Source organism: Pipistrellus hanaki (assembly GCF_964339955.1).
Source record: "Pipistrellus hanaki genome assembly, chromosome: 3".
NCBI lineage: Eukaryota > Metazoa > Chordata > Mammalia > Chiroptera > Vespertilionidae > Pipistrellus > Pipistrellus hanaki.
The window spans coordinates 175,453,774-175,467,396 of NC_140505.1; the positions used below are offsets into that span (position 1 = coordinate 175,453,774).

At 34.2% G+C, this 13,623-nt stretch overlaps 1 protein-coding gene across 3 annotated transcripts in view; it reads right to left on the reverse strand.

Moving 5' to 3' along the window:
- The window catches only part of BLTP3B (bridge-like lipid transfer protein family member 3B), a 66,911-nt gene that overhangs the window by 21,570 nt on the left and 31,718 nt on the right, over positions 1 to 13,623 (reverse strand). For all 3 annotated transcript variants that reach the window (XM_084876357.1, XM_084876358.1, XM_084876359.1), the window contains 6 exons: positions 13,117 to 13,287; positions 11,757 to 11,937; positions 9,551 to 9,634; positions 4,176 to 4,358; positions 2,975 to 3,093; positions 171 to 312 (listed from right to left, as the gene is read on the reverse strand). In XM_084876357.1, the coding sequence (XP_084732483.1) occupies positions 171 to 312; positions 2,975 to 3,093; positions 4,176 to 4,358; positions 9,551 to 9,634; positions 11,757 to 11,937; positions 13,117 to 13,287 (880 nt within the window). The remainder of the gene's footprint in view (positions 1 to 170; positions 313 to 2,974; positions 3,094 to 4,175; positions 4,359 to 9,550; positions 9,635 to 11,756; positions 11,938 to 13,116; positions 13,288 to 13,623) is intronic.

Consider the following 13,623-nt stretch of genomic DNA (forward strand, 5'->3'; position numbering starts at 1 on the left):
TATGAAAATGCTATACTAGAATCGTATACTACACACAACGATAACAAGAGTAAAGAACAATGACCTTTCTTTTTTTACATTTAGAAAACTAAAAAACTTAGCAAAAAAAAAAAAAAAAAAAAACTTCCCAAGTAATGAACAAATGATAACAAAATAGGAAACACTCTTACTTGGAAAATCCTTTCCATCTGGATAGTAATATTCTGTGAATTCTATATAGACAGCTGACATTTCTTGTGGAAGATACAGGGATTTTTTATTGCAAGAAATCATACTTTTGGGGGAAGAACGACATTGTTCTGCTGTAGAGACCTAAAAAAAAATTAAATTTCCTAAAGTAACACTGAGTATCAAAGCCCTTTCCAAAGAACTTATGCAACTTAAACATCACCTCAAACTCTTAAAACTGCTTCCAATAATTTATGAACAGTCAATTGCCAATAAAAAGTTTATTATATAATTAACTTCACATTAAGTTATTTTTAAATCAACTCTTCAGAAAACTATAATATCTTTGGAATGTTATCAATTATAAAATCAACTTGTACAACATTCCTTGCAAACTTATTGTTTTGAGCCTTAAAATAATAGACTATTTCTATAAGATAATACAAATAAGTCAATGGCAGGGTCTGGACATAATTCTAAGTCAAGGTTAAAAAGCTTCTCTAATATATACTTTATAATAATTCTCTACTCAAATTTCTTTATTAAGAAAAGTATTATATATAGTATTAGTTTGAGATGATAAAAAATTATAAACAGTGGTGATAGTTGTACCATAATGTGAATATACTTAATGCCAATGAACTGCACACTTAAAAATTATTAAGATGGTAATTTTTATGTTATATATATATATATTTTACAATAAAAATAATACAATTATGCATCTCAAATCCTTTAAATTATTAAAAATATATTATTAGTTTTAAGATTCTCATTCTCACCCCAAAACTGATGATTTATAATTATATTAAAAACTTATATACTAATTTCCCCAAAATTCAACCAATAGTTTTATCAATTTCACTTATTTATGCTTACTTAGTAGACTAGAGATGTATCTACAGTTATTTTTTTTCATTCATTCAACAAACATGTATATTTCTCACACAAAGTGAAATGCTTTTTCAAGTTTGTTTTCTCTTGTGTAAATTGCTAATCAAACCTTTTGTTTATTTGTAGTCGAAGCTTTTCTCTACATATATGAAAATAAATCCTTTTCAAGTCAAAGTGTCAAGTTATTTTAATAGTCAATGGCTTATTCCCATTTTCCAATAATAGTTAGAAAGTTATTAAAAATGGAATGAACATTCTATTTTATTTTCTTCCAGTTACTGTTGTTTTGTTTTGGTGTATTTGTATATGCGTAATTTCTTTACTGTATTTCACCTTCAACCATTTGAGATTATGAGTAATTCATTGCCATTTAAAGTCTGTTTCAAATGAAATGCACTATATATAGAATGTAAAGAAAGAAGCAATTGCAAAATAAAAATAAAAATAAACCCTTAAACCCAAAATTGGCACCACTTAAGGCCAGATAATTCTTAGCTGTGGGGGCCATCCAGTACATTGTACAATGTTAAGCAGAACCACTGGTTTCTACCCATTAATGTCAGTAGCAACCTCCTCCAACTGTGACAACCAAAATTGTACTCAGGCAATGCCAAATATCCCCTGGGGAGCAAAATTGGCCTCAAATGAAAACCAATAAGTAAAATGAAAAGCTTTTCATATAAAATGAAGTTCAAAGTCATATGCTTATCAAAATAAATGAGAACATTTCATAAATGCTAAAACACATCTGAAATACTTCCTTTTATTTTTAAAAATGCATCACATATTCTATTGTATTGGTCTGAAGGATGTGAGGTTAGACCATGTTGTGAGATTACAGCCTGAATAATATTTTTAGTGGAAATAGGATATAAAGTTCTTAGTTATAAAATTATGTTCAGCCGAAACCGGTTTGGCTCAGTGGCTGAAGGGTCCTAGGTTCGATTCCGGTCAAGGGCATGTACCTTGTTTGCGGGCATATCCCCAGTGGGGGGCGTGCAGGAGGCAGCTGGTCAATGTTTCTCTCTCATTGATGTTTCTAGCTCTCTATTCCATTCCCTTCCTCCCTGTAAAAAGTCAATAAAATATATTTTTTTAAATAATAATTAATAAAATTATGTTCACTGTATAGACAATACGTGGTAGCTTAATAAAACAAAAAGATATTTTAGTTTCTTCCACTAAGACAATTGTGTAATAAGGAATCTGGACTACAGGGAGAAATCTGGCCTTTGTCCCTGCCCCTGAGAGGCAATTCTAAGCTACTGGAATTTCCTATTCATGGTGGATGATTCTGGGACCACAACATGATAGTTTATGCCTACAAAATGTCTCAGAATGGGACTGGCCACATTTTGATTGCCTTAGTACTGTCTAGAGGGTGGACATCTTGGGTCACGGGATTATCAGTCTTCCTAGAGACTGACTTCAACTATGTGGGCAATATTTCATGCATACTGTTACATGTCCATGTCAATAGGCTAAGGTGTCCTGAGGAGAAAAGCAAGATCTGAATTTAGAACCCTCCCTATGGCCAGTTCTAATCTGTATTCTTTCCCCTGTAATAAATGTGACTATGCAGTTGATTTCAGCGAGTTCTGTGAGTTTTTCCAGGGAATTCTCCAATCAGTGGGCAGCTTATGGAACCCCTAAACTTGCAGTTGCTATCAGAAGTCTGGTGCAGACTTGGCAATTTAAAGGACTCGAGCTTAACTGCACAATGTGCCTAACCCTGGGAAACTATACACACAGAAATTAATGAACTAATATTTTCTATCCTATCTAATTTAGTCACTTCACAAAACTAATCAAGATGTTTTAAAACAAAATGGTTGCATCAGTTTAGAAAAGTTGCTTGCAGAAAATACTAGATGTATTTATCAGAATATTTAATTTATAAAGTGAAACATACCTGATATATATTGAAATCTGCAAGTCTAACCACAATAGAACTAGACATTAACTTAACTTTGGACTGTTGAGAAAATACTGAAGGTATTCTGGAAGTCCCTTTCACAGCTGAGTCTTTCTCTGTGGGAAAGAAAAAAATCCTCTCAGTTTACTGCAATTTTTTTTTCCTAACAGTCACTGTTACTATTATGACAGCTACTAGAAATAAAGATAAAACTCTTGATTTCTCAAATGAGATATGTGGAAAACTTTATATATAAATTGATATAAAAATATAAGTTATTGTGATTATTTTTTCATGTTGATTATCCCTTAACTAGGATTCACATCACATTTAAGGTACTCTCATGTGATAATTTTTGGCTGAAATATTTATTAATAAGAGAACTCTTACCATTTAAGAGTCAAATATTCTATCTGGGTATTAGCCTTATATATTTTTAAAAAGTACTTTGTTCCTTACACCTATGGTCTGAATGAGATGAAGGATTTTCATACACTGATTAAACACAATAGTTAGTCACAGAAAATAACATTTTATGAACCCACACACATACACATACACACACACACACTCAAGGTAATGCCATCCTATCTAATAAAAGGGTAATATTCAAATTAACCATCACTCCAACACACAAGATGGCCACACCCATGTGGACACAAGATGGCCAGCAGGGAGGGCAGTTTTGGGCGATCAGGCCAGCAGGGGAGGGCAGTTGGGAGGACCAGGCTTGCAGGGGAATGCAATTGGGGGGGACCAGGCCCGCAGGGGAGGGCAGTTAGGGGTAACCAGGCTGACAAGGGAGGGAAGTTGAGGGTGACTGGGCCAGCAGGGGAGGGCAGTTAGGGACAATCGGGCCAGCAGGGGAGCAGTTAGGTTTCAATCAGGCTGGCAGGAGAGTGTTTAGGGGTGACCAGGCTGGCAGGAGAAGCAGTTAGGGGCAATCAGGCAGGCGAGTGGTTGGGAGCCAGCGGTCCTGGATTGTAAGAGGGATGTCCAAATGATTCCAAATCAGGCCTATACGGTAGTCGGGCATCACTCAAGGGATTCCAGATTGGAGAGGGAGCAGGCTGGGTTGAGGTACCACCCCATCCCCGTGCATGAATTTCATGCACAGGGTCTCAGTAAATACAATATCAAAGGAATGCCATTTACACAGTATCAGGGGAATGCCATAATGTTGTTATAGGTAAAATACCTGTTTGTGTGTGCTGGGGAGAGGCATGTGTTGGGGATTTAGGAGGTGAACCTACATTATGGTCCTTTATAGCCTGTTTAAGCATTTCAACGTTGCACTCAAATTCATGTAACAACTCGTCGGCCCATCCATTTTTTGTCTTGGTTGCATCACTAAAATACATCCAATGATTACAACTATCTCCTGTAAAATGAATAACAAAAAATTACACTGAAAAGTTCACCATTTTCATTTACTCTATTATGCTTTTAATGAGATTTATTCATATTCTCAAGGGTTTCTTCAATTTCCCAATAAATTTATAACCTTTACCTACTACAGATTTTAATATTCCTAGAAAATATGAACAAACATTTGGAATAGAGGGAAAGAAGATCAAAAGGAAATAGGGAGGATTTCCACCTTGAAGCGACCCTTGCTAAAATGTCACTCAGTTTCCAAGTTTCCAACGGAAGCAGCACTGCTGGTGGTACCTTCACTGAATGCTCCACCACCTGGCATAGCTCCACCACACAGAATCACAGAGTACACCAGCAAAAAAAAAAAAAGTCTTTTGCTGAAACGGGTTTGGCTCAGTGGATAGAGCGTCGGCCTGCGGACTGAAAGGTCCCGGGTTCAATTCCGGTCAAGGGCATATACTTTGGGTGCGGGCACATCCCCAGTGGGGGTGGTGCAAGAGGGAGCTGATCAATGATTCTCTCTCATTGATGTTTCTAACTCTCTATCCCTCTCTCTTCCTCTCTGTAATAAAATCAATAAAATATATATTTTTTAAAATAGTCTTTTCATCAAAAATCTATTGAAACGTGACTAACAAAAACTTATTATAAAAATGATGAGGAGCCGAAGCCGGTTTGGCTCAGTGGTAGAGCATCGGTCTGCGGACTGAAAGGTCCCAGGTTCGATTCCGGTCAAGGGCCTGTACCTTGGTTGCGGGCATATCCCCAGAAGGGGGTGTGCAAGAGGCAGCTGGTCGATATTTCTCTCTCATCGACGTTTCTAGCTCTCTATCCTCTCCCTTCCTCTCTGTAAAAAATCAATAAAATATATATATTTTTTAAAAATGATAAGGATTATTAAAAAACTGAAGAAATTGATAAAAATTATTAAGATGAACATCAGTCACAAAGATATAACTATAAAGAAAATTTTTACAGAAAAAATTTAAAAATCAGGATTATGTTGCTCTGTAGCAAGTAATGAAAGTAGTACCGTATGTATGAAGAAGGTTGAAGAAAATCTATAAGTGAAAGTTTTACCCCACAATATGAATGATTTCTATTGTTAAAAATATTTTAGGTACATGTAGCTAACTTATGAATCTGGAGAAATAAAATATAAGGAAAAAGGCCCTCTAATAGAAATCAAAACAAATAGTACAATCTTTAAAACCTGTCAGGTACTGATATAGAAAGGACAAACAATGGGAGATAAAAAAAATTGTAAACAGAGCAATTTTATCACTTTTTAAAATTCTAGAAAACTGTTACTTGTGTGAATTAAAAACAAAAAGCCAGCCCTAACCGGTTTGGCTCAGTGGATAAAGCGTCAGCCTGTGGACTGAAGGGTCCCAGGTTCGATTCTGGTCAAAGGCATATACCTTGGTTGCGAGCACATCCCCAGTGGGAGGTGTGCAGAAGGCAGCTGATCGATGTTTCTCACTGATGTTTCTAACTCCTATCTCTCTCCCTTCCTCTCTGTAAAAAAAAAAAAAAAAAATCAATAAAATATTTTTTTTAAAAAACCACATACCACCAAAATGCAGAGATGTGCACAAGGTCAAATTACTTAATTTGGCCATAAACATTCATTCTTTTACTTTTATTAATTATTTGAGGTGAAGAGCCTATCAATATTTAATTATTAAGGAGCCTAATTAAATCTTATTTATTGACAAGATTTCAAAAATAGAGAAAAAAAAATTTTAATGTACCTGGACTTCTAGGACTTAGCTAAAATCTTTGTTATCCTTTTGCTTTAAATTCTTTTTTTAATTTTTTTAAAATATCTAAAAATATCATTGAAAAAAAAATGAGGAGGATTATTAAAAAACTGAAGAAATTGATAAAAATTATTAAGATGAACATCAGTCACAAAGATATAACTATAAAGAAAATTTTTACAGAAAAAATTGAAAAATTCATTGAAAAATTCAAAAATAATAAATTCAAATGAACTTTTAATTTTTAAAAAATTAAAATGAATTTTTAATTTTTAAAAAATTAAAAATTCATTGAAAAATTCAAACATATTAATAGTTATTAAGATGAACATCAGTCACAAAGATATAACTATAAAGAAAATTTTTACAGAAAAAATTGAAAAATTCATTGAAAAATTCAAACATATTAATAATAAATTCAAACATATTAATTCAAACATATTAATATCATTGAAAAATTCAAACATATTAATAAACTTTTTGGGTAACAATTAACAAAGTAGCACAAATATGTTTCATCTGTATTATGATTTTTTTTAAGTTTTAAATTAATTATTTAGATTATTGACAATTTCTAACAATTATACTTTCTAATAATCTAAGTAAACCTCAATATAAAAAATGCATGAATATTTCTATGGCAATTATATTTTCTTGGTAAGATACTATGAGAGGAGAGGGGAACAAATGCCTTGATCTCCTTTTTCTTTAAAAATTACATTAGCTCTCTAAGTGTGAAGAAGAAAGCACTCCGTCAGCAGAGGTCCTGACACACAAGGAGAATGGAAGGGCAGGCTTTGTTTTTCTAGTGCAGTTTGGAGAAAAAGAATAGATACAGATGGAGCTTATTCTGAAAAGAGCAGGAAAATGAATAAGCTAATTTAGCCCAATGTCTTCACTTGAACTCTAAAAAAAAAAAGTACGCAGTGAAGACTTCTATCAGGGGAGAGGAACAAGCTGGAAATACAACTGAAATATGGAAAGACTTCCTGAATAATCAACAGAAAACTCACAGGAGAGAACGCTGATGATACCCAAGAACCAAAGGTAGAGACCACACAGAGATTGGAATGAGGAGCACAGGCAACAAAGCGCTGGCTGGGCACCCACAGGTGGCAACTGAAGTCTGAGAGAAATATCTCAGCTGTGGTGGGGAGCCACTGAGAACTCTGGGATCTAATCCGGAACCTGGGCTCCCCAGCAGAGAGCAAAACATAGCATCTAGCTGTGAAAAGCAGTGGGGTGCTGTCTGCCAGAGAGAGGCAGCTGAAAGTTTGGGCATTTTTAAAGGGGCAACACACAAAAATTCCCTGTGGAACCACCTACTTTGTGCTCTGGCAGAGGGTGAAGTGGACTGGAGCTGTGAGAGAAGAATCCAGGACGGGGGATTTGGGAAAAGGAACTCAGAAGACAGACACCCCAAGTTTCCTGGGCTGAGTCATTTCCTCACATAGTGGACATCTTTCCCAAATAGACATCTGCCCAGTCTGGGGGAAAGGCAGTGGACACTTGCTATTGGAAAACATCTTGCCCTAAGGCCACTTAGGAGATTAAAACAATTAGCCTTCAGGCAGAAGCAACTGTCCCACCCAGTTGAAAAAACTCTCACCTAAGGATGACTGCCTCAAGGAATCCTATTAGTCTGTAGACAGAGGCAGGCTTTGAGTCTTTTAACACTGTCTTGCACTAAAGATTGAGAGGTGTAGAGGATTTACCTAATACATAGTCACAAACCCAGACAACCAAAATGAGGAAACAAAGAAACAACCCCCAAATGAAAGAACTAGTGAATTCTCCAGAAGAAGAGATAAATGAAGCAGAGATAAGAAATTTATCGGAAACAGAGTTCAAAGTAATGCTGTTAAATATGCTCAAAAATGTGAAAAAAGATACAGTAATTATGAAAAAAAAACAAACCAGTCTGAAATAAAGAATGACATAACACAAATAAAGAATACACTGGAAGGAATACACAGCAAATTAGGGGAAGCTGAGGATTAAATCAGTAAATTAGAAGATAGAGCTGAAAATATCACTCGATTAGAGAACAAAAAAAAGCAAAAAACAAAAACAATTAAAAACCAGACGATCAGCTTAAGGGAGCTGTGGGACATTGTGAAATGTAACAATATTAGAATAGTAAGTGTGCCAGAAGAGGCAGAAAGGGAAAAAGGCATAGAGAAGGTATTTGAAGAAATAAACTCCCTAACCTTGTAAAGGAAAAAGTCACACAAGTTCAGGAGGCACAGAGAACCCCAAACAAGAAGAACCCAAACAGACCCAAGCCCAGACACATCATAATTAAAATGCCAAAAATTAAAGACAAAGAGAGACTCTTAGGGCAGCAAGAGAAAACTGTTGCCTACAAAGGAGTTCCCATAAGGCTGACACCTATTTCTCATCAGAAACTCTACAGGCCAGAAGGGAATGGCATTAAGCACTCAAGATAATGGAAAGCAATGATCTAAGACCAATGATAGCAAGGCTATCATTCAAAATAGACAATCAAATAAAGAGCTTCCCAAACAAAAAAAAGGCTAAAGGAGTTCATCACCACCAAGCCAGCATTATAAGAAATGCTAAAGGGATTGCTGTAAGGGATTGCTGAGAAGAAGAAACAGAGAAACCTAACCATACAGAATTGAAATGACTATAAATCAGTACCTCTCAATAATAACCCTAAGTGTAAATGGATTAAGTGCTCCAATCAAAAGGTGTAGGGTAGCTGAACGGATACAAAAACATGACCTAACTATATGCTACCTACAAGAGACCCACCTCAAAACAAAAGACACACACAGGATGAGAGTGAAGGGACGGAAAAATTTTTTCCATGGAAATGGAAAAGAAAAAAAAGCTGGAGTAGCAATACTCATATCCGACAAAATAGACTTTAAAAGCATCATACTAAGCGAAATAAGCTAGTCAGAAAAAGATAAACATATGATCTCATTCATTTGTGGAATATAATGAACAACATAAACTGATGAACAAAAATAGAGCCAGAGGAAAAAAATATTCTAGAATATAATGTAAGTAATCCTGTTATTTGCATATTTTCAATATTTCCTACAAGGTTGGTGATATCATGCTATGTTAGTACAGTTTTTACTTAAAATCCTTTTATTCTTGAAATATTAATGTATATTACATGTAATATTATATGTAATATCATTTTTCTTGAATAACTGGTGTTTATTGCATGTAGCATCATATTTAAAACTGCTTTTCTTGAGATGTTTATTGCACGTAACATTATATTTAACATCGTTTTTCTAGAAATATTAAGGTTTATTGCATGTAACATTATATTTAAAATCATTTTTCTTGAAATAAAAAAACTGAAAAAAATTACATTAAAACAAAATAAAATAAATTGGTTTTATAATATAATGCAAGATTTATTTCATTTAAAGAAATTGTTTACACATACCTGCTTTGTGATAAGGATAATAATCTATAGTCAGTTTTGTAAAAGATAGCTGCATAGCCCCTCCAGTAATACGTCTATTTGACTCTGGGAAAAGAAAAAGATGAATTTGAGAGAAAGTGAAAAGAATATTAAGCAAATATCAGAAACACTTAATTTGCCACACCTACAGCACAAGCAGTAATAACTGTCTCTGTTATCGTGAATAATACATTAAGGATTTTAGGAAATGCAATTCAATCTAATAAATATTAAGCCCCAATCACTTGCAAGGTACTAGGCTTAAAAATGAGGATACAATCAACTTTTATATTTATAGTCCTAAACACATGTCAAGCATTGTTTTAAATACTTTAGGTATACTTACTATTTTGCTTTTCATAACAACCCTATAAGATAGGTAGTTATTAGTAGTATGCCCATTTTCTAAATAAATTAAGACACAAAAAAGTTAAGTAAAACAGGCAAATGTCATACAGCCAATAAGTATAGAGTTGGTTTTGAAGCCAGGAAATATTTACTACTACACTAAACCATCTTTTCTCTTACTGAAGAAGAAACTGAGTCTATTAGGTTGCATAAGTTGTCCAAGATGACATAGCTAAATTAAGGTCAGAAGTACCTAAATTAGTGTAACTCCAACACAAAAAAATCCAATCTTAAAATAGCATGGACAAATCAAATACAAATTAAGACACAAGCTATGTATACACTCTCTACATTCATTTGATAACTCTAATTTATTTCAACCAGCAGAATTTCTGGTACAGACTTACAACCACTCATTTAAAACTCCTGGCCAAATGTTTCAGAATTCAGGTTTTTAAAAAATATTTTATGAAAGTAATATGACATGTATATATATGGCATATCATATTCTAAGCAGATTCTAGGGCAGCACTAAGTAATAAAAGAGAGTAATTCTGCAGCAAAACTCCAATATTTACACTAAGTGGATAAAATAAAGATGATAAATAGCAATGTATTTAGTTTTCCCAGCAAGTTTTTCACAAAACTAAGAAGAAACATTTCAGAAATTTCTGGATTTTAGAATAGCAGAAAACTAATTACACATCTGTACAACAGCAATACTATATTTTGGTAGAGGGGCTTTTCTTTAAGTAATGTCATTCAGTTTATTCTCTGAGGGAACATATAAAGTAAGGAATGAAAGAGCTTAGAAAACACTTTTCTCTATTCTTTTCCTTATTATTTAACTTTGACCCCTCTTTTTATCATTTTGGCTTTGTTTTAATTTTTTGGATTTTCCTTCCAAATCACTAAAACAGAAGATAGCAACTATGCCAAATGACAAAAAAGACAGACAACAAACCCTCTCCAAATTCCAAATATCCCTCACCTTTTATGCTCCACCCTTTGATCATACATGATGAAGGCAAGATGTTTTCTACTGCTAAGTATCTAGGATTAATCTGAATATTCACTCTCACAGCCTTAAAAATCCAGAGCAGCAATTGTCACTGTTATTCTAATTCAGGTCTGAGAGACACCAGTCAGATATCCTCATTTAAAAAAAAATCCTCAGCCAAAACCGGTTTGGCTCAGTGGATAGAGCATTGGCCTGTGGCCTGAAAGGTCCCAGGTTCGATTCCAGTCAAGGGCATGTACTTTGGTTGCGGGCACATCCCCAGTAGGGGGTGTGCAAGAGGCAGCTGATCAATGTTTCTCTCTCATCGATGTTTCTAACTCTCTATTCCTCTCTCTTCCGCTCTGTAAAAAATCAATAAAATATTTTTTTTAAACAAAATAAAATAAAATAAATAAATAAAATCCCCAGTTTGATTCTCATGCTTGCCAAAGTTTGAGAGCCACTGTCCAAGAGATAGGACTACCTGCTGAACCCTTTCAACACTATGGGCCAGGGACACTCTCTGACAGAGAAATTTCCCAGAATCTAGATTAGGGAACCACGGTTTTTCAAAGTGATCTAGAACCTTTGTCTACTATGCAGCACAGTCACCCAGTACCCGCTAACTCCCACTTGCCCGGGTGCTGTTTCTATGGAGCTCAATGTACTGCAATCTATAATGTTTAGCATTACACCTTTCAAGCATGTATCGCTTATGAATGATAAAGTTATGACCAGTTATGTTATAGCACATATTAAATAATAAACATGATAAACAATCCATTTTTATAGTAAATTCTAGAAAAACCAAAATAGTTTAAAATAAGCAGCGTTAGTTACCTTTTTCTTTAGCATGAATATCATCACATATGTGCAGGTCTAGATGAGAAATCACTAAATGATGGGAGGTTTCTTTGACATCGAAGTCACTGAACAGTTTCACAATTGCATCATTGAGATCAGGAGCATTTGAAGCCTGGGGTGACTTCACTTGCTGCGTAGATGGGGTTGCTGAGGAGCTCTAAAAGATTCAATTCTGCCTTAGCATTGCAGGTTAAACACTTGCAATTCCCACACAAGAAAACTTAAATATTCTTAGGAATAATGGTGAAAAATAAGCTAATACATTTTCTTTTGCATCTACTATAACAATTTGAATATGAACCCAAATGCTTTGGTAAATAATTGAATAGTTATATTTACATATTTATAGCCTTTCTTGTCTTAGAAAACATACTTATTAACTTTTATAGGCAGTTTATTTGACTATTATTAGTTCTATCTATTAAAGAGAAAAGAAATGTGAGCCCTGTACCATACATCAGCTGTATACTTGTACACTATGATATATCCTGTACAAATTAATCACTGCTTTGTAAAAGCACTTGTGTAAGTGCTCTAGTGCCTCTTATAAGATGTGGTGTGTCTTTGAACTTGGATATCTAAAGAAGCTAGAAAGCAGAAGAAACATAAGAGATTTTAATTTTGATGAACAAGAATAGATCCAAAGACAAGTGGCAGGGGAGGTGGGGGTTAGAGAACAATCAAAGGACTTGTATGCGTACATATTAGCACAACCAATGGACACAGGTACTGGAGTGGAGGGGGCTTGCCCAGGGTGGGAATGTCTGGAGAGGAGGGAGAGCGTTAATTGGGGGAAAAGACATACGTAAAACTTTAGACAATAATAAAACATTTTAAAAAAGAGATTTTAAGTTTGGATTTTCCTTCCAAATCACTAAAACAGAAGATAGCAACTATGCCAAATGACAAAAAAGACAGACAACAAACCCTCTCCAAATTCCAAATATCCCTCACCTTTTATGCTCCACCCTTTGATCATACATGATGAAGGCAAGATGTTTTCTACTGAATTCAAAAATTCAAGATGTTTTGAATTTCTAAGTTCAAAATTCTTTTTCCCCCAAGAGAAAAAACCCAGAATATTAGTGAAGTATATAGATATACTAGTATGTGTACCTCTAATAGCCTAAAATAATTCTGCATACATATTCTGATATATTAGCCTTAGAACTGTATGTGAAACACCAATGGATGTTTCTCTCTCACATCAATGTTTCTTTCTCTCCCTTCCTCTTTCTCTATTATAATCTATTCCACATAAACTAAACAACTATCCAGTCTGATTTTTAAATCACTTACAAGTAGAGTTTTTGTTCCTGTTAATTTAATAGCATACCTGTGTAGGTTCAGAAGCCATACTCTTCCTTTGTTCTGTTGATTTTTCTATTGCTTCACTAAGAGATTTTGCATATTGTACCATAGCCTTCAACTGAGAATCCGTCAAGACCCATAATAAGTCATCCAATATTAGAACTAACTTTGTTGCAATGACATTGCAGTCCTTTAACTGTCAAAAAAAAAAAAAAAAAAAAAAAAGATTCATAAAATGAGGCCAAGAAATAGAAATTATAATGTACTTTTATTTCTTTTATTTTTGAATAGAAATATGGATCCTGTCATCCACCAAATATTTAATGAGTTCTAAAATTATGGAAAAAACATCCCTTAGTATTAGCAATACAGTGGTTAAAAAAAGACTGACAAATTCCTGTACCTAAATAGGTAAAGGCTATATAGGTACGAGTACCTAAATAATTTAATTTTGCACTTAAAGGTAATAAATCATTTAATTACCTATGTTAATTTTAATTCCAGTATAAAAAGGGGCATTAAAATTCATTAA